The 25512-nt window shown below is 56.4% G+C and overlaps 5 protein-coding genes and 1 non-coding gene across 6 annotated transcripts; 2 read left to right on the top strand and 4 right to left on the bottom strand.

Moving 5' to 3' along the window:
• Window positions 1-1653: 1653 nt before the first annotated feature.
• SLS55_002138 (uncharacterized protein) lies at window positions 1654-7316 on the bottom strand (the record flags this gene model as incomplete). The annotated part of the gene is made up of 8 exons (XM_066773623.1): window positions 1654-3476; window positions 3530-3673; window positions 3729-4228; window positions 4282-4589; window positions 4643-4874; window positions 4928-6200; window positions 6246-7132; window positions 7201-7316. 8 exons carry the CDS (start codon window positions 7314-7316, stop codon window positions 1654-1656), a joined length of 5283 nt encoding a protein of 1760 aa, XP_066636190.1.
• A 484-nt stretch (window positions 7317-7800) lies between these two features.
• Window positions 7801-8508, top strand: TIM23 (Mitochondrial import inner membrane translocase subunit tim23; the record flags this gene model as incomplete). The annotated part of the gene is made up of 2 exons (XM_066773624.1): window positions 7801-8427; window positions 8482-8508. 2 exons carry the CDS (start codon window positions 7801-7803, stop codon window positions 8506-8508), a joined length of 654 nt encoding a protein of 217 aa, XP_066636191.1.
• A 5289-nt stretch (window positions 8509-13797) lies between these two features.
• Window positions 13798-15119, bottom strand: sds22 (protein phosphatase regulatory subunit Sds22; the record flags this gene model as incomplete). Its single annotated transcript, XM_066773625.1, has 3 exons — window positions 13798-14265; window positions 14323-14397; window positions 14457-15119. The coding sequence occupies 3 exons, from the start codon at window positions 15117-15119 to the stop codon at window positions 13798-13800; spliced, it is 1206 nt and encodes a 401-aa protein (XP_066636192.1).
• A 2129-nt stretch (window positions 15120-17248) lies between these two features.
• SLS55_002141 (uncharacterized protein) lies at window positions 17249-19234 on the bottom strand (the record flags this gene model as incomplete). The annotated part of the gene is made up of 3 exons (XM_066773626.1): window positions 17249-17461; window positions 17694-17813; window positions 17864-19234. The coding sequence occupies 3 exons, from the start codon at window positions 19232-19234 to the stop codon at window positions 17249-17251; spliced, it is 1704 nt and encodes a 567-aa protein (XP_066636193.1).
• Window positions 19235-20714: 1480 nt separating this feature from the next.
• ILV3 (dihydroxy-acid dehydratase ilv3) lies at window positions 20715-22543 on the bottom strand (the record flags this gene model as incomplete). The annotated part of the gene is made up of 2 exons (XM_066773627.1): window positions 20715-22461; window positions 22539-22543. 2 exons carry the CDS (start codon window positions 22541-22543, stop codon window positions 20715-20717), a joined length of 1752 nt encoding a protein of 583 aa, XP_066636194.1.
• Window positions 22544-23613: 1070 nt separating this feature from the next.
• On the top strand, window positions 23614-23731 carry SLS55_002143. Its single transcript has one exon. It is a non-coding gene; the product is annotated as a tRNA-Val (tRNA).
• Window positions 23732-25512: the final 1781 nt, after the last annotated feature.

The following is a 25512-nucleotide window of genomic DNA, read 5'->3' on the forward strand; positions in this document are numbered from 1 at the left end:
CAGCACTCAATGCAGGTCCACGGTGAAGGTGCGATGCAGACTTCCAACCACCATCTGTACAGTTTGAAGGATACCCTGTCAAAGGGCGCGAGCATGTCACCAAGCATTTCACTAAGCAAGTAGTCCAATGCTTGAGAGGACCACCGCGTCCCTGGAGAAAGCATGTCGAGCCGGATCTCCCGACGACTTCAGTATGCGAGAGATGGCCTCGACATCCGGACAGATTTGCCTCTTCTAACCCGAGCAAACAAGAAGTTCCCAGGTCAGACCTTCCGCCATGCAAAGATTAAGCAAGTGGGGCATCTGAGAGAAAGTCTCCGCCCGTCCGTCCATGTCGTGCATGCAGGAACGGCTTCCCGCGCAGATCCTTATCAGGACCGGCCCTTTTGGCGATCCCCTATCATGACTCGCACGCTGCCCTACGGTTCCGCTCCCGATGGCTAGCGTGAATCTTGTATCAGACACTCGTCGACCACACGCTAGAGGCCAGCTCGACCTATTGCATTCTCCATTGGTATGGGCACAGTCATCCCCTGCTCCGAGGCCCTGCCAATCATCGCGCTAGCCACTCGGCTGCAAGGGTGGACTGTAGCGGGATGCCGAAACGGGAGGCCTTTTGGCCCTCTGCTCCGTTGGTTGGACAGCGGACCAACCTTCCCGATCGGGGATCAGTCTTCAGAAGTTCGATGTTATGAGCTTGTCAACGGAAGTGGAAACTACGGGCAATGGTTGGACGTCTCTCCGGCTCGACCTGCATTAGTGGATCGACATTGGCAGTTCACGGCATGCTTGCCGAGGCGACGCAGCTGCGGCATCGATACCTTGCCCAATTCGTCCATTTGAGTTTCTACATTCGGGCTTCATGGTCATTCTCTCCAACAATGCAAACTTGATTGTGATGAGCAGCAGTGTTTGGTTGATGATCGTTTGCATCCATACTTCTTGCCGATGCGTCGCGCTTGCTCAGTTGTCACGAATCCCTGCGAGCCTCTACAAAGAAATGAACGCTGCTTCCTCGCCCAACACCGGCAAAATAGTGCTTATTGTATATTAAACTCAGGAGCAGCAGTGAAATTCGTTGTCTGGCCGAACAGTAGAGTCATTCAATGCCCTGCCTGGATGCTGCTCGAAGTTCGCGACATCGAACTGAACTTATAGTCAATTCTCCGTTCAGACGCTGGCGAGCCGCGTGTGAGTCGTTGAGCGTTAGACCTACACGTGGACGCATCTCGATATGCACACCGGCGTCATGGTCTGGGGAGCAGTCATGTGGATCTGACGTTAAGCGTGATTTACTGCATGCAAGGATCAGACCACGTGAGCTACGGGAGGGCTTGCCTTTGCATGCCGGATGTTGCGTTTAAAAGGCGTGTAATGACTCGAACTCTGTCACTTCGGTGTTCGGTGAGCGAGACGCTGAAGTCCATCCATAAACATCCCGTACTGGGTCTTAACTGTTTGTTCTCCTCGGTTCGGAAATCTCACAAGTGCCTCGCTGGGCTCCGTTGGCAAATAACGCGGCATGAAACGAACACCACCAACATATTACGAAGATGAAGAAAAGCATCGGCCTTGGATGATAAGCTTCATTCAGAGCTGTTGTTTGTTTCAACCACCTGCACTACTTAAGACATGTTCGTTAGGTTGTCTTTATCAAACAGAAAGCCCCCTGCCCACAACGGCCTCCATAATACCCCTCACATCCACCAACTTCGTCACCACACTTTCGCTGAGCACCTCCTCTGCCTCCCTCACCCACAATCCATGCACGTCGGCCTCCACCCACGTATCGACCGTCTCCCTCAACAACCTCCTAACCTCCGAACTCCTCAGCCTCCCCACCCTCTTCTTCCTCACCAACCCACCACCCACTTCCCCACCCGCAACAACCACCCCCCTCCTCTTCCACCCCAGCACCACCCTCACCGCCCCGACAACCCTCCACCCCAGCAAAAACACCTCCCCCCTCCCCGCCCACCCCATCGCGCCATCTCTCTCCCTCTCGGCCAACAACCTCAACTCTCTCAACCCATCCACACACCACCCCTCCAACCGCCCCACCACCTCCCCACTCACCGCAGCAGCAGCAGCAGCAGCAGCAGCAGCGTCGCCATCCTCCCCTCCCACGCCCAATCCCAACCCCGCCAACACGCCTCCCCAAACACCCACCTCCCTCACCGGATCCAAGAACAGATTCTGCTTCTCCCTCGCAAACAGCGCCGCATTCTCCGTCCGCGCCTCGGCCAAGCGCACCGCAAAACCACCACCACCACTCCCCCTTTCCCCACCATCCTCCCCCTCCAGCAACAACCGCCGTGCCGCCTCCTCGCACAGCACCCGCGACGCCGGATACGTCCGCCTCAAGTACGCCGCCAGCTTCGCGCTCGCGGCGAGCGGCAGCACCGCCGGGATCTTTTCGACGGCATCGACGTCGACGTCGAGGACGTCATGATGGGGGTGATCGCCGCCGCCGCCGAAGACGACGATGCGCGTCGCGACCCTCGCGGCGGCGTCGCGGATCTCGTCGTCGTCGTCGTTGAGGGCGTCGTAGGCGATGAGGGCGAGGTGGAGGTGGTGTTGCGAAATCTCATTATCATCATCATCCGACGACGACGACGACGACGACGACGATGAATGGCGTTGTTGTCGTCGCCGCCAGAAACCGCGGAGGGTGTCGAGCGCGGCGATGGCGGCGCGGCGGGTGGGGAAGGGTTGAGACTCGGCGAGGTCGGCGCGGAGGGTGCGGGCGAAGAGGGCGAGGAGGAGTTGGAGTTGGGGGTCCGACTCTCCTTCTTGCACCGCCGCCTCGCCGCCGCGCTTCTCCGTCGCCGTCGCCGTCGTCCCCCCTGTTGTTGATGATGTGCCGTTGGGCACGACGGTGGGAGAGGGAGAGGTGGCGGATGCCACGCGCGCGTCGATGTACCGGCCCAGCAGCGGCAACGCGCCTTCGTGCAGCGAGGGCGAGCCCAGGCCGTCGATCTGCGTCCGCGTCTCCGCGCTGCCCAGCATGACGGGGGCGAGGCGGTGGGGGGCGTCCGGCAGGACGAGGCCGCGGCCGAGCAGCTCGGCGAAGGCGTGGCGGACGGCGGCGGCGACCTCGACGTCCTTCGAGACGTCCGCTATGGCGGAGAGGATGGTGGCGATGCAGGCGTGCGCGGCGGGATCGGCGGCGGCCGCCGCTGCGAGGACGGATGCGGAGATGGTCGAGGTGAGGGACTCGAGCGTGGTGCGGCACGTGTCCGGATCGGAGACGGCGACGTGCTGGACGACGGCGACGACCGTTGCTTGCTCTTTGAGCTCGTGACCGGCGACGCAGGTGCTGAGGAGCAGGTGCTGGACGAGGGCGAGGGACACGGCTCTGCGGAGGAGGGCTTCGCCGGTGCGGCTGGACTTGAACATGTGCTCGCCCGAATTCGCGAGGCTGTAGTAGAGATCGGCCGTCCCGTGAGAGACGTTGCAGATGAGGGGGGGAGTGGCTGAAGGCTGTCAGAATGGCTTGGAGAAACCAAGATGTGGGGCGGCGACTTACATTTCCAGTCACCACTGGCAATGTGGTGTTTTTGGATCATGGTGATGATGTCAAGGTAAGCAGATTTGGTCAGTGGGCAGATGTTCTCTTCGAAGAGGCGGACAAACTGCTCAAAAAGCGCAAATGCCAGCAGGTCCAAATCGTCTAAAAAATTGTCAGCGCAAGAGTCCTACCAAATACGTGAATATCAGATACTTACCCCGAAGCCCCTTGCCATTGGCTTCACACATGTCCTTAACGAGGTACTTCACAGACAATAGCACACCGTGCAACGCGTTCTGCCTCTGGAAAGGCATCTCAATCAGCGCGAGCACCCATTCGACCCTCTCTTCAGGCGCCAGCAACGCCGCCAGCGTCCTCGCCGCCATGTCTCGGACATGCCAATGCGAGCTTGTGGTCAGGCCAAACACCAGCTGCTGGATCTCTGCCCTCCTCTCCACCGGCGGCCTCGCTCTCTGTAGAATCTGGAAAGCGGGGAAGACGCCTTCGAGCGCCGTGTTCGTCAGCTCTGTTGCGCCACCTTGATGCTTAGGCGTGAGCAGCTGGACGATGATGTCGAGCAGATTCGGGTATTTCTTGTACGACAGGCGCGTGATTTTGAGGCGGTCAGTATCCTTCCAGTGCTGCGTGGTGCCGCTGCCGAGAAGGCGGTCGATGAGGGCACGGAAGAGCATCAGGCCGCAGTTACGGATGGCCCATCTGTGGCAATGTGTCAGCCCTGTTAGATGAAAGAAGATGCTATGAGTACTTACACCTTAGACTCAAGCCTGCTTGCAGCGAGGGATAGACCTTCGGCTACGTAGGGCTCAGAGACAACCGCGAGCTTGGTGTTGGTGAACACATCCTTCAAGCAGTTCAAAGCATGAACTTGCGGGAGATGACTGCCTTCAATGTTCTTGTCTTGCTCATTCTGCACGGCCTCTGCTTTAAGGTCGTCAATGACCCGCGCGAAGAGCGCACTCTCGGGGGCTGCGGACAAGATGCCAGTGATGAGAGATGGCAAGCCGGCTGATCGACGGGTGATCATCGAGCCCTTGTCACGAATACAGCGGAGAGTTTCCTGTACGACGTTCAGCACCACAAATACGAAGCGTGATAAAGAAGATGCCTTACCTCGTACCACACGTCTAGGAGCTTCTTGATCTCGGGATCTGAAGACCGGCTGCAACGAAGACAAAAAGTGGCAAATGTCTGGGCGACTGTCGAGAAGGCACCACGGTGTCGCAGTTCGGCCAATTGCAGGAAGCAGAGCTTGCCCAAGCCCTCAAACTCTGTTGTTTGAAGGATCGATGTCCCACCGGGCAACTGGAACGGGGCCTTGGCGACAATCACACGCAGCAAAGTGCTGATAAAGGTTAGTTCGAGGTCACCTTATTTTGGTGTTGCAGATTTGCTCACCTCGCCTCCTTGAGACCTCTCCACGAATAGCTCAGGATATCCTTCGTCGTCAGATCAGGCTCTTCCTCCATATCCTCTGGCACATGGCCTTCAGGAGCGTCGACACAAAGGATGTTCCTGACGCAGTCCCAGACAGAGCGCAGGCTATCCAGGGTGTGATTATGTAGCTGTTTCCAATCGTCCAGCTCTTTGCCTTCCATGGATGCCATCGAAGCATAGAACGAAGGCTGATCGAAGATGTATCTGAGAGCGGAGAGTATGCCATGCATGGGGTAAGCGTTCACAGCCACAGAAAGGTTGCTGCTTGCAGCAGTGATAGTCTCGTCCAGCAGGGAAATGAGGTGTTCCACGATTCCCTGCCGGCTTTTCATCCAATCCGCAAGAACACTGTTAGCAGGAGACTCTGGGCTCAAGGGCTCTGATCGCCTCTCAAAGAGCAAGTCGTAAGCGCGAGCAACGCCGTCGGCGTGATCGGCTCTGCCACTGCGGAGCATGGCCTTCTCTGCTCTGTGCAGGAATGCAGCAAATGCATGCTCGACAAGAAAAGTAGAGTCGACTGGCTTTCCAATGAGCACAGGTACGATCTTCGGACCCTTTGACGATTTTTTGGGTGGTTCGGAGGTTTTGTTTGTCCCGAGCTTGAGCAGAAACGCCGCCGCATGTCGGACATCATCAAAGGGATCCATGATGAGGTCGAAAAGCTCGCGCACCAGCAGAGGCGTGAGAACGTTCATCTGGAAGGGAAACCGAACCTCGCCCTGTGCAGTCCTCGACAATGCTTGATGAGGCACCGATGGATCCAATCCGGACTTCATGACGATTGTCAACGCCTTAAGCGCGGAAATATGTCTCTGGTATGCTGCTATTGGTTGAAGCTCGGACGAGATGAAGCGCAAGTACCAGTGGATGAATTCGACGTGGGCGTGGTACAGTTCGAAGGTACTGCTCTGGTCTTGGGTCTTTTGTTCCTTGGCCAAATTCCTACTCATCACGCCGGTCGATCCACGCAGCCGTTCAAACAGCGACATGGTCAGGCTCATGATCTCTCCGCGGAAGTTGGCATCAGTGTCAGCATGCAAGTACGACAAGTTGCGCTTCAGAATGGCAAAGGTGCCCAGGGTCAGAGGTCGGGTTACGGCGGCCGAAGTTGTAAGCAACGAGAAAGCAGCCAATCTAGTCTCTGCCCGTTCATGCACAAGAAGTCTTCCAAGCAGCCTGTCCGGAATCAGAACCACTCCGTCGCGAATTTCAATCTTCTTTGAAATGCGATGATCTGATTGTGTTAGTAGGATTCAAGCAGAAAAGAGTAGTAACGCACCGACTTCCTGGACAAAGCCCATATCCTTTCCCACCTGCAAAGAAGTGAAGAGCAATGAGGCTTCGAAATCATCCGATGGCTTCACATCCGCGCTGGGTTTCAACCGAATGTGGTCATCGAGATGCAGATGCTCCAGAAAGCGGAGGTAATCGGTCAGGATCGGCTTGAACAGGTCGGGAAACACGTGGCTCTTGAAGTTCAGCATAGCATCTGGGTTTCTTCGGATGGTGCTCTCCAGGGGTTCCACCCAGATTGGAGGCGAGTTGGCATTGTCCTTGGAAAAGTGCGCCGCTTTCTGACGGCGCCCATGCTCCATAATGGCACAGACTGCGTTTCCAGCAGTAGGTGTGGTGTCTTGGTGATTGGCCCAACTCATGATGCCGTGGAGGAAAGTCTTGGGGACGCTTCCGGGGGCAGGAAACTGCTGTAGCGACTTGCCCGTTGCGGAAGCCCACTGCTCAAATGCAGTGATGGTGTAGTCGACGGTGATGACATCTTTCTGCACAAAATGGGAGAGAGCAATGAGCGCAGGCTTGACCTTGGAAGTGTCGTCCTCCTGGAACAGAACGTCGAACAGGCGGACGACAGACTCATCCTTGACAGTGCACGCGGTGGCGGTGTGGTCTTTCTGGAGAATGGTGCACAGAAGCAGCAAGACCTGCCTCATGGACTTGGGCTTCGCATTGTCATATCTTTCGAGGAAGATGTCAAAGAGATCAGTCCAGATGTGATTGATCCAGATCAACGAGCGGATCCTTTCGTCCGGCGAGGCTTGACACTTTTCGAGAAGAGAGCATAGCGGATTGCAAGCACCAGCTCTTTGGGAAGCTGGGATGTAGGGAATCGATGCCGTCCCAACGAGAGCGTTCAGCAGGTCAGAAAGCTTGCTTTTGTCAAGTCAGCATCTGCATGCTATTATCTGTGGACCGTGCGGATGGATTTTCGATTTTCTTACTTGATGCTTTCCTCGGAGATGGCACCATCGACGGGAATGTAGCTGTGCAAGTCTTTGCTCAGCTTGCGGAGAAAGTCGACGGAGACGGGAGCCTGCAGAGGCGCATCTTCCGCCATATCGGGCAATCCCGGGGGCAGGAATTTTTTTTTTCTTGCCCTCTTCAACCGCTGCCAAGCCTCAATGCCTCGTTCTGTCGTGGGAACTCAGTCACTCGTGAGGCCGGAGATGCTCGTGAGCGACGCCAAATGCAGAAACTCGCGGAGGCGACATGCAACGGCCGAGTTGTGGAGTCGCGCGCAGGGACGGAAATTTTGGAAGTCACGGGATGGGCGCGGCAACGGGATGGCGGATCCCTGTCGTCAGGGCTACTAATGCTTGGCGCCGTGATGAAGTAAATTTTGGGGCCCCGACGCCCGCCTGCCATCCATCTTCTGCAGCTCGCGACAGCAGACCACCGCCCTCTCTCTATCCAGCGGCCGCCCGAGCCACCCCAGCCCGCCGCCCTCCATCGACCGCGACATTGCCTCGCCTCGCGCGCCGTCCGCCGCCCCGTCCCCCTCAGCGTCATAGTCATACATCACCACCACCTTCGCCGCCGCAATGACCATCTGGGACTCTCTGACCGGCCGCAAGGCTGCTTCCACCACCACCTCCGGATCGCCGCCCTCCGACTCGCAGCCCGCCGCATTCGACCCGTCGTCAGCCACCGATGTTTCGTCCTTCCTCAACGAGTCGACCGCCTTCGACCCGTCGCAGCTGCACCCGCTGGCCGGCCTGGACAAGGACACGCTGGACTACCTGACGCTCGAGGAGGGCGCGCTGTCAGACCTGCCCGGCGCGCGCTCCGCCCTGCCCTCGCGCGGCTGGTCCGACGACCTGTGCTATGGTACCGGCACCACGTACCTGACGGGCCTGACGCTCGGCGGCGCCTGGGGGCTGGCCGAAGGCCTGAACAAGACGACGCCGCAGATGGCCCCGCGCCTGCGCCTCAACGCCGTCCTCAACTCCGTCACCCGCCGCGGGCCCTTCCTGGGCAACTCGGCCGGCATCGTCGCCATGGTCTACAACATCTTCAACTCCACCCTCGGCTACTACCGCGGCAAGCACGACGCCACCAACAGCGTCATCGCCGGCGCCCTGAGCGGCGCCCTGTTCAAGAGCACCCGCGGCCTCAAGCCCATGGCCATCTCCAGCGGCCTGGTCGCCGGTGCCGCCGGTGCCTGGGCGGTATGTTCTCCAGAATCCGCCGCTTACGTCAATTGCTAACGAAATGCGCCACAGCTCATCCGTAAGGTCGTGTTCGAGTAAAGGAAGAACGATTCGTTTGCCCCCGAGCCGCGCCCATGGCCACAACACTCAGATCTCCAGTAATTCCTACCTCCCTCCGAATCCCCACCCATCCGAGGACGACAGTACACGACCGATGGCCGGCCTCGTGAACAAAGATGTTGTGTATGCTATGGTTGTAAGGAGGTGAACGCGACGGCGAGCGCGTTGAAAGCAGCAGGGGTTATATTTTATAAGTTTTATGACGGGTCACCAAAGCGGGCTTTTCGCCCTCTTATCGACTTTCTCATTTAGGGTCTCTGGATTGCATTCCGACGGAGTCAAAAACACACCGGTCGACAAAAACTCCCCTCTCGAAAGCGGTTGAGCGTGTCATGAATTTACGTGGTTGGATTGACACGCAAGTTGCTTATATGTGTACAAATATTGTTCCATTTTTCTTTTTGTTTTGGGATGGGTTGTCTGTCTGTTTTTCCCTCGTCATGATGAGCAGAGCGGCGCTTATTCGAGGTAGATATATAGAGGTCTTTCGTCGAAAAAAGATTTTACCATTGCCCAGTTTTGGAGGTCGCTTGTTTGCAGTGTGGGAGTGGAGGACTTGACATCGGTCCTTGGCGGGAGTGATATTTGAGAGAAGCATCTGGCTCGCCGATCAAGCGGCGCCGACATCGCTGTGCTGGATATTCGGCAAGATGATCATGCCAGGCCGGGACTTACCAAGGATGAACACAAACACCAACTGCGAACATCATCCTTGGACACTGATGACTCCAGCGCCTACGCTTGAGGATGGACGACAGCTTGCTTGCTGTTAAGACTCGCTCAGGTCTTCCTTTGACAACGCAGATGCGTGGGCTTTGCATGCCCAGAATGGATTACGGACACTCAATTGCACCATGCCTCGCTTTGGATTGCAAGGCACTTTCACCGGAAAGCAACGGTATGAAGGCCGGAGCTTCGTTGATATCTTGCTTTGGGAAACAAACCTCGTGCAACAAATGACCTCATGGCCAGTATCACGTACGGCCCCTGCACTGCCAATATCCCCACTGCTGCTTTCGGCTGTTCACGGCCACTGCATCTCAGCTGGTCCGCCTTTCAACTACAAATTGGCGGTGGTCCTCAATATCGGCTCGACCGCACCGCCTTCTACGAAAGGACCATGAGGGGTTGGAAAGCAGCAATCAGTGCTACTGTCACTTTTTTCTTCTCTTTTTTTTTTTTCGGAAGAGAGCTAGTGCTTGCTCTCACCTTTACGTTTTGCGAAGCACATACATTGGACGTCACTTTCTTCATTTTCGTGTCATGATGCCTTGCATCAATCAGAACTCTTGTTGCAGAACATCTGAGTGCGTTAACAGTAGTTGACCACAAGAGGCCGGTTTGCGTGCGATAGGTGGTATGAGGTGTCAACTCTGATAGGAATGACAGAAGCAGGCTGCGGGAGTCAATTCCAAACGCAGATGTTGTGCTTATGGTATGGTAGAGACGAGCCCCATAACTACTTGGCTTCTAAGTATCCTGCCTGTTAAAGTACTGCTGAGAAATAGGTCACGCGCTGCGTTGCGTCTGACAAAACTTACGCATCAGGGTCTGCAGACCTGACCCTGCAACAAGCAATCATGTGGTGTCTATCCTCTACCTATATAAAAAGGTACCTTTATCGTGATCATTATTGAGTCAATATTCTCAACTGTCCTTAGTGAATTGAAGTGAAACAAACAGGTTGGACTGGCTCCTTTGTGTGTTGTGTTTTTTACGGCGCTACAGGCTGGATGTAACATTGAAATGTTTGCAGTGTGATGGACTTGATGAACCACATCATCTGCCCTACATGATGTTCTGCTGAACTGGCAATGAATGAAGAACTTCCACTTCCCGGTCGTGGTCCCCTTCAACTTCTGGAGCTCTCGATGATCAGTATCCGACAAACTTGGTGAATTCTCCGCACGAAAAAGAAGCGCCTCCGACTCACCGGCCGAGTTGGGGCAGAAACGAACAAACAAGGCCGGAGTACAAAGCATCTCTTTACTGCTTTGGCTGAGCGACAGATGTTGCAATGGCAGGATGAAGTAACGGTGAACAAATGATAGAGACCCCGCTCGCAGATTCGCCGTATCAGTAAGTGAGGGTCACGATGAGGGGCCCAATGCGAGATTCTACGTTAGGTTTACAGCTGACAAGGGTACATACAAGCCCACTCATGACCACCAGTCCGTGGCGTCCATCTGTCTTTTAATAAAATCGTTCCACAGCTCGAAGCTTCTTACAGGTCAAGCTCCAGAACTAGTTCAAGTAAGTTGTTGAACTTCCTAAGCATCAAGACTTGTGTGATACTCTTCGGCTACCTTCCACATTTGGCGATGTTACTTATTTCACAAAAGAATATTTCCAGCGTTCTCATTGCACAACGCCGTACCTTCTTTGTTGAGATTGAAGTGCATGAGAAGATCATGCGCTGCATGAGCCCGTGATGATGCTGAAAATTGGTACTTACAAGAAGAGCTGAGGAAGAAAAGGTGAGTAAAATTGCGGGAGCCAGTCAACGCAGATAAGCAAATAACATTCACTGCCCACAAGCCGAGATCGAGTATGTTGTGATTGTGTATATGGCACTTTATTATGAGACACGACTGAGAGCTCCGAGGACCCAGCCACATTGTAGCAAAATGAACAGTTTCAGAAAACCTGCTTGTTATCTTTATCTTAATGGCGTACCGGCAGTTTCTTGACCTCCAACCGGGAAGCCATGTGAGCATCCACAGCCCACGCATACGCAGAATCACTGTTTCACAGAAGCGCATCCCGTGTCCGTATCAAGAGCTTTTGGAACGTGACGCACGACATCTCGAGGTGGCTCGTTGCACATGCACCGATCCGGGCAGGGTCCACGCCCGAGCTTACAGAGGGGTCATTTAAGCAAAGTGATCTCTTGGATATCTGTTCTCAGTGACTTGATCTCTAGGGCGTCCGGCACCCGCTGAACTCGGCAAAGCCGAGACTGTTGTGCCTCACATTGTGGTCTGCTCACACAACGGCTCGTATGTTTCTTTTCGTATTCAACGAGTTTGAAGCTTGGGTCCATCAGATACTGTTGTTGATGGGGAGGGTCAAAATCTCATAAAGTTATATTTGAGCATCATTGGCTAAAAAAGGTGAGAAGATTCAGGTACAGATCTGCTTGCAATTGAGGCATGAAGAGCTTTAGAGCCCTACAGTCGGCATACTCAAAGCATCGGCGTGGAAGCACAGTCACCTGTGTCCGAAGGAGCATATACAACAGACCAAAATGTTGTCGGAGATGGAAGAATGTGAGAGCAAGGACATAGGCATCCTTTTCAAGGAACCGTGGGCACTTGAGCGTTCGCAGCGCTTGAAAAGCAAAGCTCCGAACATATTTCCAACGCGATCATCTACAGCAAACGTACATACCCAGCTGACGTATTGAGCTACGTCTTTCCGGGACAGAATGGGGTCACTGCGAGCCTCGCGATCTACCTGACACTGTCAAGGTGAGTGTTATTCATATACCATACTTTTCGAGAGGTCTTACGGGTTGTGGGAAGCCTCTACGGGCATGAGTGTCAAGCACTCATTCAAGTTTGAAGATCAAAGCCAGCACTTTTCTGTTGGCGGGATCCCCATCTTCCGATCTTTTTTTTTTCTTTTTTTCTTTTGTTGGAAGAAATGATCATGAGGTCCACATTTCCTCCTCACAACATTAATCAAGCTGAAGTACATCATCATGTCTCAATGATGATAACTACCATCATTCTCAATCGCGCGCTGGAGTTCATAACAATAAAAAACAACAACCGCCGAGAACGGCGACCTTGAAGGCCAAAAACCCCCACTGACCGCAGCTCCAGTCTCAAGATCATGGTTAGGCCACTCCGAGCAAGTGAGATGCTATCTCATCTTTCGCGGACTTGGAGAAGCACCAGTCTTGTCAGGACTTTGGTTTCTATCCTGAAAACCAAGACAAAGTCGCGCCATGAACAGCAGAAGATGGGAGCGGAGTAGAGCGACGCTTTTAAGCAGCCTCGAGGCCCGCCGGCTTCATGATACCACGTGCAGACATGCCAGTGAGGTGAGGTCTTGTTCAGCCATGCCGCAACTGGGCCTGCGCTCACTTCATCACGTGGGGGTGATCCTCAGGCGTGGTGGTTTCACAGGTCCAGCTACCAGTATAAAATCCCCGTCGACCGTCTCTGCTTCCAGCCAAACAGTGCCCACCACTCCCATGACGGGCGGAAGGACGTCCCAACAGAAGATACACTGTGCGTGCTTCCTACACGTGGTCTCCCCGACACTTGTCGGCCGTGGAGCCCCTCGAGATCCAGTCACCTCGGAAACCAAACCAGCGACGACATCTTGGTTCGTTCTTCCTTCATCGACAATGGTGGGCCTCAGCGCGATGACTCTAACGATGCTCATCGGTATCGCTGTCCAAACGCTGACGTCCCGCGTCAACCACCAAAAACAGCGCGCCAGCATATTTTTCTAATTCTGTCGGATGGAGATGATCAAGAGACAAGCGAGTGACAACGAAACTCCAGACGCCCCGAAACAGTACGCAGGAATACGGGCGGTTGTCCTGTCAGACCAAACTGCCATTCGAAATGAGACTGAAGACAAAGAAATTCAGGGAGACCGTTTACTCCATTCATATAGTCCTCGGCCTCAATCGGCCGCACACATGACGAGAATCTAAATGTAGAAACCTCAAGACGCCGTGACATGCATTTCATCTCTCGTCCTTCCCATTCCTTCATTCTCAGCTATACGCCCGCAAGATGCTCGACTCATCTCATGAAAAACTCAGCTGCGTGGACAGCTCCGGATAAGAGCCTAGCCGCCCATCCCGACCCCGCCATCCCCTCAAGTCCTGTAAAGAGCCGGACCAGCAAGTGGTGTGAACGCCCATCAATGCATTTGCAAATGAAGGAGGACAACGAGGAAAAAAACAAAAAGACATTCCCACCCTATGAAAAAAGCCCTAGCCGATACTTAGCTCCCATTCCTTGCAAATAAATGCCCGTGATGGTGGCATCCCGCGTCCATTCCATTCCGTGCCTCGCCCGTTCCGGATAGTCGTCGTCGTAGTGGTCGTCGTTGTCGTCGATCGTATACGCGCGTGCGTTGCTCGAGCATGATAAGGATATATATCATCACACCCTCACGAAAGCTGTTTCATCGTAGAGAAAAATTCGTTGTCGTAAGCCTCTCTTCAGTATCAAGGGCAGAATGGCAACGACATCGTCATCAACAGGCAGCAGCAGACAGAGAGAGAGAGCAAGCAGTCGAGAATCACACGAACGCCAAACTCCTCACGTCGGCCGCCTCCCTCCTCCAAGTAATAGCGGAGAACTTACTCGCGTCGATCTGCTTGACTTGCGGCAGCGCCAGGCGCACCTTGTTGCGGTACAGCGCCGGCTGCCTCGTCTGCAGCGGGTTGCCCTCAAAGTACACCGTCTCCAGGTTCTCCTTGCCACGCAGCTCGCGCTCGACCTCGGTGAAGTCGGAGAGCTGGCAGTAGCTGGCCCAGAACTCCTCGAGGAGCGTCAGCGCCGACAGGTTTGTCAGGTGCTCGATCGGGTTGCCGGTGATGTCGATGATGCGCAGGTTCTTGTTGTTCTCGACTCCCTCCGTCGATGTGAGGGCATTGTGCGAGATGTGCAGCTCCTCAAGATTGGCGAGCTTCTCAAGGCCGGTGATGGATGTGAGGCGGTTGGACTGGATGGACAAGATCTTGAGATTGGACAGCGTGTCGAGGCCCTGTCGGGGGGAAGCACATTAGACGTATCTAGGGGGAGCGGTTAGATTAGAGCAAACCTTGATCTCCGTGATCTTGTTCTTCCCCAGCCAGAGTTCCTCAAGGCCCGTAAGCGTCTCCAGGTTCTCAATGGTCTACCCGCGCGACACCAAGTTAGCTGAACTCCACCCAACCAAACGCCAGGTCGCCCTACCCTTATCCTATTCGCACCGAGTTCCAGGTTCTTTAACTGGTCCAATCCCTCCAAGTTCTCAATCGTCGAAATCTTATTCTGCACAAAATACAGATCCTTCAACTTCTTCATGTGATTGACCCTCTTGACATGCTTGATCTTGTTGAAGCTCAGGTCCAGATTCTCCACCTCTACGAACGGCTCCAGGCCCTTGATGTGCGCAATCAGATTGTCGTACAGATCCAGCTCCGTCACCGTCGCGCCCAGCTCCGCCGGCAGCTCGTCCATGGCCGAGATCTGGTTCTGGCGCAGCGACAGCCGCTCGAGCTTCGTGAACCTTTCCAGCCGCAGCGCCGCTATCGACGAGATCCGGCAGTGGATCAGGTCGATCTGGTCCACGTCCTCCTCGTAGTCCTCCAGCAGGTCCTCGTCCGCCTCGATCGTGTCCGGCGGCGGCGCGTCGTCGTCGGAGATCTCGGGGTCGCTCAGGACGTGCGGGTTGACGACGACCGGTGACGGCTTCGAGGCCTTGTTCACCCGCAGTTTTCCGTCCCAGCCGCTCTTGCTGCTGAGCGCGGGGCTGCCGTGCTGCTCGTGCGCGTCGTCGCGCTCCGCGTTGTTGTCGATGACCATGGCGTGCGGCGGCGCGTCGGTTGCGGCGGTGGGCGGCGTGTCGTCGGTCATGGTGGGTGGGCTGGGTCTCGTGCAGGCGTTTGGGCTGCGGCCGTGGGGCTTGGGAGGAAGGGAGGGGGGAGGGACAAGGTCGGTGTGGAAGTGTGAGAAAAGAGCTATGCTGTGCTAGGGTGCGCGACGGCGGGGTGCAGGGTGCCCGTGTGGTGACCGGTGACGTGGGGGAGATCGTTGGGTACGGGACGTGCGATATGGCGGGTCGGTGCGACGACGACCACGGGCAAGCTTGCTAATTATCGCACGCAAAGGAAAATGGCGAGACGAAAGGCAGCAGTGAAGATGCGTCGTGTCAGAAGCACAGCCGAAAGATCCGAGCAAGGCAGACCCGGAGGCAAGGCAAGGCACGCGTAGGGCTGGCATCGGCACTGCACGAGGAAAGTGACGAGTAACTTTTCCCGTCTCCGCTGTTTGGAGCACAACCACCACCATTACCACCACCCCGGCCGCGGCAGATGACGTTGACCACGCCCCCCTCCCCCAGAACAAGCCCGAACAAAGTGCCCGCCAATCCCTTGCCAGCAAAGCATCTGGAGAAGTTCTTTTTCCAGATCCCCACTCTCCGCACATGCGTCAAACGGGCGGCCCGCCCCCTGCACATTAAGCTCTCCCGCATCGCACAAATGCATGCATAGTTTGAGTTTGTTTCAGAAGCGCGTTCCCACCCATTCACTGCCGTCAGCTTGACCCTCCCTAATTTCTAGACGTGTGTGCCTGCATATGCGGTAAAACCTTGTAGTAGTAGCCAAGTCTTACACCAAGCACTCCGACCCGGCAACGGGGCACATATTTCAGCAAGAATATTACTTCTTTGGTCATCATACGAACAAGCCTACAATCAGCAAAATGCGTCAGCACTTCATCTACCTTGTCATGTCCCAAACGGCCACTGCAGACACAAGACTTGTCTTGCTAGATGCGCATATTTCTTTTCTCAGCTTCTGTATTTGGGTATGTGTCTGCGTACACGCGTGCTGCGCCCAGTGACATGCCTGTGCATTACTACAACTTCATTTGCCTCTTCTTGTCTGCTCGCTCTTCCTCCGCTTGCACGCGGAAAGGAAGCCTCTCTTCTGCCGGCATCGAACGAAAACGGGAAAAACCAGGGAATGAAGCTTTTTTATAATTTCGGATGGATGTGGTGGTTTCGCAGCACTCAAATAAGCCAACACAGCCTGTGGTATCAAAGGTTCAAGGAAACAACAACTGCAGCAGGGAATAAAAACGAAAAAAAAAAAAAAAAAAGCAAGGAACGATGGCAAGGCCGAGAACCGCGGGAAAGGAAAAACGATCTGGTGTCGAGAAGTATTGTAAGTGTGCAAGAAGAAAAAGAGTGAGCAACAAAGGAAAGTGGTGTTGGTCGGGTGGTGATGGCTGTCTCTTTCTCTCGCTTGGAGGAATTCAAAAAAGTGGGTTGAAGAAAAGACGAAGGTGCGCAGCCTCCCGTAGAAGGCGCCACGGCGGAAGAAGAGTGGGGATAGAAATGGGAGAAGAAAATTGTGAGTCTGCCAAGGTCAATGCTCCGCAATGCTAGCCAAAAACGAAAAGAGAATCAGTGTATGCAAGGTCCCTTCCAGGACAGCGAAACGCGCGAAAGCGAAAAAGGCAACGCAGAAAGAAAGAAACAGTAACGCCCGTTTTGCTCTGTGCCGCCCTCCAAAACTTTTGTGTCCGGTCTCAAATGGCCATTCTGTATCGACAGGTGTCCGCGGAGCTGGTTGCTGGGCAGGCCGTCAATCGTGTCGGACCGTGGGTTTGAAGGCGTGGAAATCGTTCTCCAGGAACCAAAGCCGTTCTCCAGTCATGCCGATTACAGGGATTAAACAGTACAAGTCTAAGCGCCGATGCGTCCGCATAAGGTGCACCAGAGGGTGAATCGGAGAGGTGGTGGAAAGGATGGACACCAGAGCGACGCTGAGTTCACTGCTGAGAACTTGTGGAGCGGCACTGACCACGAGGCTTAGGGAAGCTCTTCCAGAGTGGGCAGGCCCTCCAAAGGCACATCTAGAATCCAGCGCGCCGCTTTTCTTGCGCGCCGGGCCATCACCCAAGCTTCATGTATCTCGCCCGCTTGGGAAAACCTAAGCCACTCTCAGTAGCATCTGATGCTAACAATTTTATACAACTCACAAGGCCACATCCAGCACTAAGCTGACATCGCTAACTTGTTGGCCAGCGAGGTCCTCTAGTACAGGGATGAGATCCAAGAGCTCATTGTCATGCGCATCCGAAAACCAACTGCTAATCGGAACGGCGTGTTGCGGGTGGAAGATGTACGAAGTCGGCGAGTTGTCGATGATGATCGTCTCCTTCAGGTCGCGGCCCACTTGAGAAAGGTCCTGCCACACAAGTTAGTCCGCAGTGACGCTCCGACGGCGCATGGTACTTGCCTTCACATAGTTGCCCTGGTGGTTATAGCAGCTCTCTCTAAACAGACGGTGGTGGACCACGCCGTGGATATCGAGTTGATCAAGGAGCGGATCGCCATACTAGATTGCATCAGGATGGTGGGGCTCGAGGGGGGAAAGCGCACAGACTGACCTTTGATACTGAAGCAGTGAAAACAACTACCTCGTACAGCTCACCGACACGTTTCATGAAGGCATCGACGCCGGGGCGCTTGATGACGTAAACGTTGTGGTACTGTCCCTCGATCTCCACTGGAATCGTGAAGTCGGCCTGGTGCAAGATCTGTACCGAGTCAGCATATGCGGCGCAGCGAAAAGGAGAAGCCAGCTCACCTTGAAGCTGCTGTGGACAAGAGTCTCGTCGAGATCCAGGACCAAGCATTTCTTTCCCTTGAACTCAGGCCTGATAGGCGGCAGGAGCCACTTTTGCGGGGGCTCAGCAGGAGTAACGGCGAGAGAGCTATCCTGGCTCTGAGGTGTGGTTGCGGCAGGGGGAGCAGTTTGAGCCTGGCGATCAACGAGCGGCGGCGGCGGCGGGAGGTCAATCTTAGTCGGCGCTGCATCCTGCTGCACAGGCTCACCGCTCTCCTCAGTCAACGGAATCTCGTTCGCGGCGATTGGTATCGATGGGCCAGCGTCCGTCATCTCGATATCCGCATCCCGCGCCTCTTGTTCGGGAGTCCTGTCGGTAATGGCTTGTTCTTCCGAAGGCGCAACCGGCGTGGGGGCCTGGACATTGACTTGGGGGCCGTCCTCGGCAGCGACCGAGGTATCCAGGCGGTCACTCTGAGGAACAGCAGGGAGTGGTTGATCCAGAGTGTTCTTCTCTTGAGATGAAGCTCCTGGACCCTCCGAAATGGGCTTGTCCGCCGATGCGTCCCCTGACAACGGTTGCTTTTCAAAGTCCTTCACGGGCCCTCCTGCTTCCGTAGATTTGCCAGCCTTCTCTTCAATGGGTTCCTTTGAGTCGGCGGTGCTCGACTCTGCGGCACTCACGTCCTTCTTTGCTGTGGCCGGCGCGGATTGCTTGCGAACGGAGCGTAGCTTGGTAGCCTTTTTGGGTGCCTCGGGGGACTCCTCCTGTCCAACCACATTGCCCTTCTCCGGCACGCCACAGCAGTTGAGTATGAGCAAAATCCTGGAAACACCGCTCTTTTTCTTGGGCTGGGCCTGAGGGGCAGAACCAGCCGCGCCAACTGCTTGCGCATTCTCAGGAGCCTTCTCGCTTGTCGCGGCACGCGCCTTGTGGGAGCGCTTGCTGCTCGCAGTGCTCCCAGCACGCCTCTTGCCCAAGAAACTGCGCTTCGAGCCCCGTCCCACGCTCTCAGCCCCCTCACTTGCGGTCGCTCCGCTCAGTCCTGATCCACTTGCCGCGGCCTCCTCACCGGTTTGCGAATTCGAGTGTGGCACGTCGAGGAAAGAGGGCTTTCTTTTGGGCTCGTTTCCGGCACCAGCGGCTTGTTCCGACGTTGATCCAGCAGCGTTGTTTGACGAGGTAGGGGCGGCGCCTGCGGTCGCTGAGACGACGGTTAGCGTGCTGTGACGGGCGGGACGTGCGAGACTGGGGGCCTCGGTGAGCGGAGTGGTGAGAGTCGTACTGTTACCGTTGGAGTGCGGTGCTATCACCTCGCCATTGTCGTTCGCTGCCGGCTTCTGCACAGCAGTCGACGGATCTGCGGACGACCGCACAGCCTCTTGGCTCATGTGGGGCAACGGACGCCTCTAGGTGAGGCTCGCAGTACGTATTGTCAAGCGCGTGAGCGGGCGAGGAAGAGCGATGGCGCTCTCCTGGGGCTGGCGCGTCAAGGCGTGAAGGCCGAGTTGCGAGCTTCCAAAAGCAGCAAGCCGGGCGGAGCGGTGGGCGTTTCGGACGAGGACGGTGGGAGCTGAGGCTTGTCGTCGCGCGCGCTGCGGGTGCTGTCCTGCGCTGCAGCTTCGGCCGGGCGTTTGAGTATGGTCTCGCTTCAGAGCGTCGAGGGGAGCCGGGGAGGAAGAGTGATGGCAGTCGCTGCGCAGGCTAGATGGGTTGGGAGGCTGGGATACTCCGTGAATCGCTCGCTAACCGAAATGAGAGTCGCCGCCAGTCACGGGCGGCTGGGTCTTCGCGCGGGCCTGGGCGGGCAGCGAGCGATGACGAAACGGTGAGCTTGACGGTCTCGTGGGATGGGCGAGGGCAGCACGGCGGTGGCAGCTAGGAGCGGCAAGGTAGGGGAGGGTGCAGCAGCGCGAGTGCAGGGCAGGGCGAGAGGCTGACTCTTGGGCGTGGGCCACGGGCGGCTTCGGGGCAACTGCCGCTGGAGAGTCTAGGCTGGGAGCGGCCTCTCTGCGGAAGTGAGGTGCGCAGCAATCAGGGCGGGCACACGCAGGCTGGCATCTGGTAAGTTGCGGGCCGGGGAGCTTGTGGATTGAGCGACGACAAGCTGCCATGCGCGACGCTATTGGATCGCCCCGGCGAATGAGCGCCCCGGCCGCTTTGGCGGCCACGGTTTGGACACGCGTGAGTCGGCCAGCGTGCAGCCGGCCCTGCTCGGCCTTCGCAGCGCCCACCGCCAGCGCGCGCGACACGCCGCCGGCCTCCGCCTGCCCGTCCAGCGCGCTCGCCGTTGCGCCGTTGCGTCTGCGAGGCAGAGTCAGGACGCGCCGTGATCGTCGCGGCGCACTGCAGCTGGGCCAGAGGCTGATCAGCGTTGGCGGCTGTATTTTAAGGCCTGGGCGGCACGAAGCCAATAACGAGCCGGCCGCGCGCCCGCAAGTCACACGGAGCGCCGGCGCCACGCGCCTGCATCTGGGCAATCTGCCGTATTCGAGCAGGGGTCGCGCAGCCCGTCATCAAAACTCCTGAATGCGCGCGCCAGTCGCCAGCTGCCAGCAGCCGTGACGAGCGCAACGAGCGAGGCTCGCGTCGATAAGCTACGCAGGCTTTGGGGCCGCACTGCGCGCGCCGCATCCGCCTGCACCGCTTCGCAGATAGGCTCGCGACACGCTCTCGGCTATTTGCTTGCCGCGAGATCCAGCATTGGTCCAATCATTCATTTCCAGGTACCCGGCGCTCCTCTCCGCCAGGTACGCGCTACGGACTCGAATCATCCCAAAAAGACCCGCCGCGGCTTATGACCGCCCGAACGCCATCGTTGTACAGAATCCCCAGACCCCCGGCTTTTGCTTACGCAGGAACACTTTTACCCTAAACAGAGATGGGAATGTCTTCGGCGTCCGTGATGCACCCCTGGCTGGCATCCTTCACCAGCTTGGCGTACTTGGACAGCGTGCCCTTCGAGTACTTGAGCGGCGGCGCGACCCACGCTGCCTTGCGCTGAGCCAGCTCCTCCTCGCTGACATGCAGGTTCATCTCATTCGTCTCGGCGTCGATGGAAATCTCGTCACCGTCCTTCACGAGAGCGATGGGTCCACCTATCTGCGCCTCGGGCACAATGTGGCCGATCAGGAAGCCGTGACTGCCACCGCTGAAGCGCCCGTCCGTGATGAGCGCGACGTCGTGGCCCAGTCCCGCCCCCATAATAGCAGAGCTAGGCTTCAGCATCTCCGGCATGCCCGGGCCGCCCTTGGGGCCCTCGTACCGGATGACCACGACGGTCTTCTCACCCTTCTTGATCTCGCCCTTCTCAAGCGCTTCGATGAAGAGATCCTCATCATTGTAGCATTTGGCGTTGCCGACGAACCGGAGACCCTCCTTGCCGGTGATCTTACCAACGCAACCGCCAGGAGCCAGGCTGCCGCGCAGAATCTGCAAGTGACCGGACTCCTTGATGGGGTTGCTCAGGGGACGGAAGATCTGCTGCTCCTTGGGGAAGTCGGGTGAATTCTCAACGTTCTCCTTCAGAGTCTTGCCCGTGACGGTCATCCCGCTGCCGTCCAGGAGGCCTTCCTTGAGCAGGAACTTGATAAGAGCCGGAGTGCCGCCGATTTCGTACAGGTCGGCGAAGACGTACTTTCCAGATGGCTTCAAGTCCGCAAGGAAAGGAGTGCGGTCACTGACGGCTTGGAAGTCATCGATGGTGAGCTTAATGCCAACGGAGTCGGCGATGGCAATCAGGTGAAGAACGGCATTGGTAGAGCCACCAGTGATGGTGACAAGGACCATGGCGTTCTCGAAAGCTTGCCGAGTCAGAATGTCACTGGGGCGGATATCCTCCTTCAACAGGTTCTTGATGGCGCCACCGGCAGCCAGGCACTCGAGGACCTTGGCGTTGGACTCGGCAGGGTTGGACGAAGAACCGGGCAGAGTCATTCCCATCACCTCAATGGCGCTGGCCATGGTGTTGGCAGTGTACATGCCACCGCAAGCGCCACTTCCAGGGCAAGCATGCCGGATGATATCGAAGCGCTCTTTCTCGTCGATTTCACCGGTGATGAACTGGCCATAGGCCTGGAAGGCGGAAACGAGGTCAAGCTTGGGGTGCTTGGGAAGCTGGCCGCAACCGGCTGCAATGGTGCCACCGTAGACCATGAGCGAGGGCCTGTTGACACGGCCCATGGCCATCAAGACACCGGGCATGTTCTTATCGCAACCGGGAACGGAGATGTTGGCGTCATACCACTGGGCGTTCATGACGGTCTCAATGGAGTCGGCAATCAGGTCGCGCGACTGGAGCGAGTACCTCATGCCCTTGGTACCCATGGAAATACCGTCACTGACACCGATGGTGTTGAACTGCATGCCCCACAGGCCAGCACGCTGCACACCCTCCTTGATCTTGTTGTTGAGGTCCATCAGGTGCATGTTGCACGGATTGCCAGTGTACCAAACGGACGAAATGCCGACCTGGGCCTTGTTCATGTCGTCCTCCTTCAGGCCGGTGGCGTAGAGCATAGCTTGCGAGGCGCCCTGCGACTTGGGCTGGGTAATGCCACGGCTGACCCTGTTGAGGCCTTCATCGGCGCGGCGGGTGGCGGTCGAGGAGAGAGCCCTCCTGTCATGTCATACGAGTGTCAATGGAGCGAGCATTGGAGCTGATGGCGGAGGTGCAGGACTCACAACGACCGCCACTGCATGCTGGCGCGCATTGCCGGCCGCATCGGCATGGTGTGCAACCTGGGGAGAAGCATTGTGGTTGTTCCGGACAGTCCTCCTCCAGTGAAGCCCGAAGGTGAGTCGAATTGAGCTTCTCAGAAAAGTTCGCGAGGCCGGCGTTGACTCAGCGAATGAAGCTGTCGATAATTATTCTGCGCGCCCTGGCTGGCTTAGCGCTGGAGCTGGCGAGCCGCCGTCGCCGACGTCGGAGCCTGGCGCGTTCCAATTGCCGTCGCCCAGTTGACTCACAACACCCGCCGCCAACAGTCAACACCACGCCAATGTCCGGCTGAACTTCTTCACTGTCTCGGACGGCCAAGACATGGGCGCTCTCGGTGAGACCCTAGCGCAAGCTTTCTCGCGGTCCGCCTCCCGTAGCGCGCCAGGCGCACCTGGGGCCGTTTGCGACGCCCTGGTGCCCTTGTCATCACTTGCGCAACCGCCGGCCGCCTCATTCGGCGTGGCCGGTTCCTGTCTTTTCTCTCTTAGTGCATGGTCGTTAAAGTTTCAGGTGTTGCACAATCCTGTGCTCAGTCCGTCTGTTTCACCGTGTACCCGGACGCTTTCGCGCCCAGCAACGACGACGACGCCAGGCGCTCCATGGCATCCTCTGTCCCTGCGCAGCCTGTCCGAGCGCAAGACGATGCAACGACAACCGAGGCGCTGGGAACCCACCCGCCTCGTTCTGCGCAAGGCGGATGAGAGAGCTTGGACGCCTCAATTTGCTGGAAATTTGCATGTAATAACCACCCACCCCGCCGGATCCTTCTCAGACAAGACGAGAGTGTGCTCAATGACGCCGGTTGTTGCAACGGCTGCTGTGGTCCGGAACCCTAACCCACCGCTGTTGAAGCATTTGTTCTACTCCAACTGTGCGCGGCCCATGATTCAGCCTCCTATCCTCCTGCCGTGGTGATGCCCATTTCCCCGGAACAAAATTGATGCCTCGTCACCCAACCCCTTTCGGATTCTGTCCTGATACTCACCGCCAACCCAGATGCAACTCACGATCTTAATCACAGCCAGTCATTGCTTACATCATCATCATCCAGTCCTATGGTCTAGCGGTATGACGTTCGCTTCACAGCAATTCCTCCTCCCCGAGCGAATTCTTGGAGCGCGAAAGGTCCCGGGTTCGATCGTAAGTTTTCCAGTTGCCGCCAGCACCGTCAACAGAATACAATCTAACAAGTATCTTAGCCCGGTGGGACTACAAACACTACGTGATTTCTTTTTTGCCCATTGACCATCCATTCCCCTATCTTTCCTTTTTTCCTACCCTGACTCCTGCTTTCTGCACGCCTTCTCTTCTGCCCTGCCACTGAATTGATTTTTTTCTTTGCTTCTTTACCCAAACTTCCGCAGCCCGCATTCGCCGCGGCCGCAGGCACCGGGATTTTGTGGGTACAACGCATTACCCTCGCTCGCTTCCTCTCCCCCCTTGTGCCTTGTTCGGCGCCCGTCGGCGCCGCCGCCGCCGCAGAAAACCAGCTGCATCGCCAACTCAACCCATGCACGCATGCAGCGACATGATGCACCCACCCACACCATCACCGCCTGCAACCCAGCAGTCCGGCTTCAACCCCTATTGGCTCCCCTAAAGACCGCCCCTCCCCCCGGTCTATCCATAGAACATCCCCCCCTCGATGCGCCGCACCGGCGCTGTACAGGCGATCTTCCGAACGCAGCAACCAGCTGTCTGTCCAGCGATCCGTTGCCGCAACGGGAAGGTGAGCCGCGCCCCCGGCCCCCGTCCATGCCGGCGGGCCGGTTTTTTTCCTATGCGTGTGGTGGGGGTTGTTCGTAACACTTTTTTTTTTTTTTTTTTGGCTCTGAGACTGCAGGTGGGGGGGTTCGCTGTTCGGATGTGCGTGGGTGTGTGGTGTGATAAAGTGGGGTCGGGTTGCGCTGAAGAACTGGGGATGGTTGGGTTTCGCGGTGAGTAAATATGCAATCGAAGGCGGTGGGCTTCTGCAGGGCGACGTGGATGGGGAGGAGTAGGAGGAGCGGTGGCAGGGGGGGAAGGATGGAAGCGTGTTTCGCTGGCAATGCTGCTGCGTTTTGCGCTTTTTTTTTTTTTCTTTTCTGCAACGGGATGCAAGGATGGAAGAGGTGAGTTGTTCGTGGCGGCTTCGATGGCCTGCGGTGCGGGGAATGCCGTTGCAGATGGATGGGTGCATCGGGTTTTGAGACACTGGTGCTGTGAGGTCCTGAAGCTCGCCTGGATGTATAGACGCTTGGACTTTGGTGTGGATCTCTGTAGACTGCTATGACTTGTCAGAGAGTGGCTTTGCCGAACTACTGCATGAGGCAATGGATAGAGGCCAGCCATTCAGTGACGACCATCGAGACATTGTTCCCTCGAAGGGATGAGCAAGTTTCGTAGAGGAGCATTGCCCCATGATTTAGGCACAAAGATGCTTTGACCTTTTGGACAGGTCTCACCAAACTGCAGATGCTAGCTTCTACAACATCTCATGTATGGAGGACGCGATACTCTTCCTACGAATAGTTGAATCTATTATCCGTATGGAGATGTGAGTCTTAAATGCAGATAATCGGGTCTGGATCTTACATTCAACTGCCCGCGCAAGTATGGTGCAATATTGGTGTCAGGCAGCTGCAAAGGGCATCGATGCTTTGTCATCCGCCGTATCAGACAACAATAGTGCGCCATTGCTAAATAGCGTAGATACTAGGTTCATCATTCGAAAAACTCTATCATCCCTCATCTATATCGAATTGGTCTCATTCGCTGCCTTACTTCAGAACTCTGGACATGATTGAAGTCCGGGCTGTTCAAAATCGGTACGGTCAGAACGATCACCTGGTTGTTGAGGCAAAGACCCTTCAGGGGCTGCTACTTGTCGAGGACTTCGTGCCCCATGGCCTCTTCTTCCACGTGCATCCTTTCCTACGCGTGACAACTCTCTCTCCCGCTTACCCAAAT

The sequence above is a fragment of the Diplodia seriata genome, assembly GCF_021436955.1.
Source record: "Diplodia seriata strain FDS-637 chromosome Unknown scaffold_2, whole genome shotgun sequence".
Taxonomy (NCBI): Eukaryota; Fungi; Ascomycota; class Dothideomycetes; order Botryosphaeriales; family Botryosphaeriaceae; genus Diplodia; species Diplodia seriata.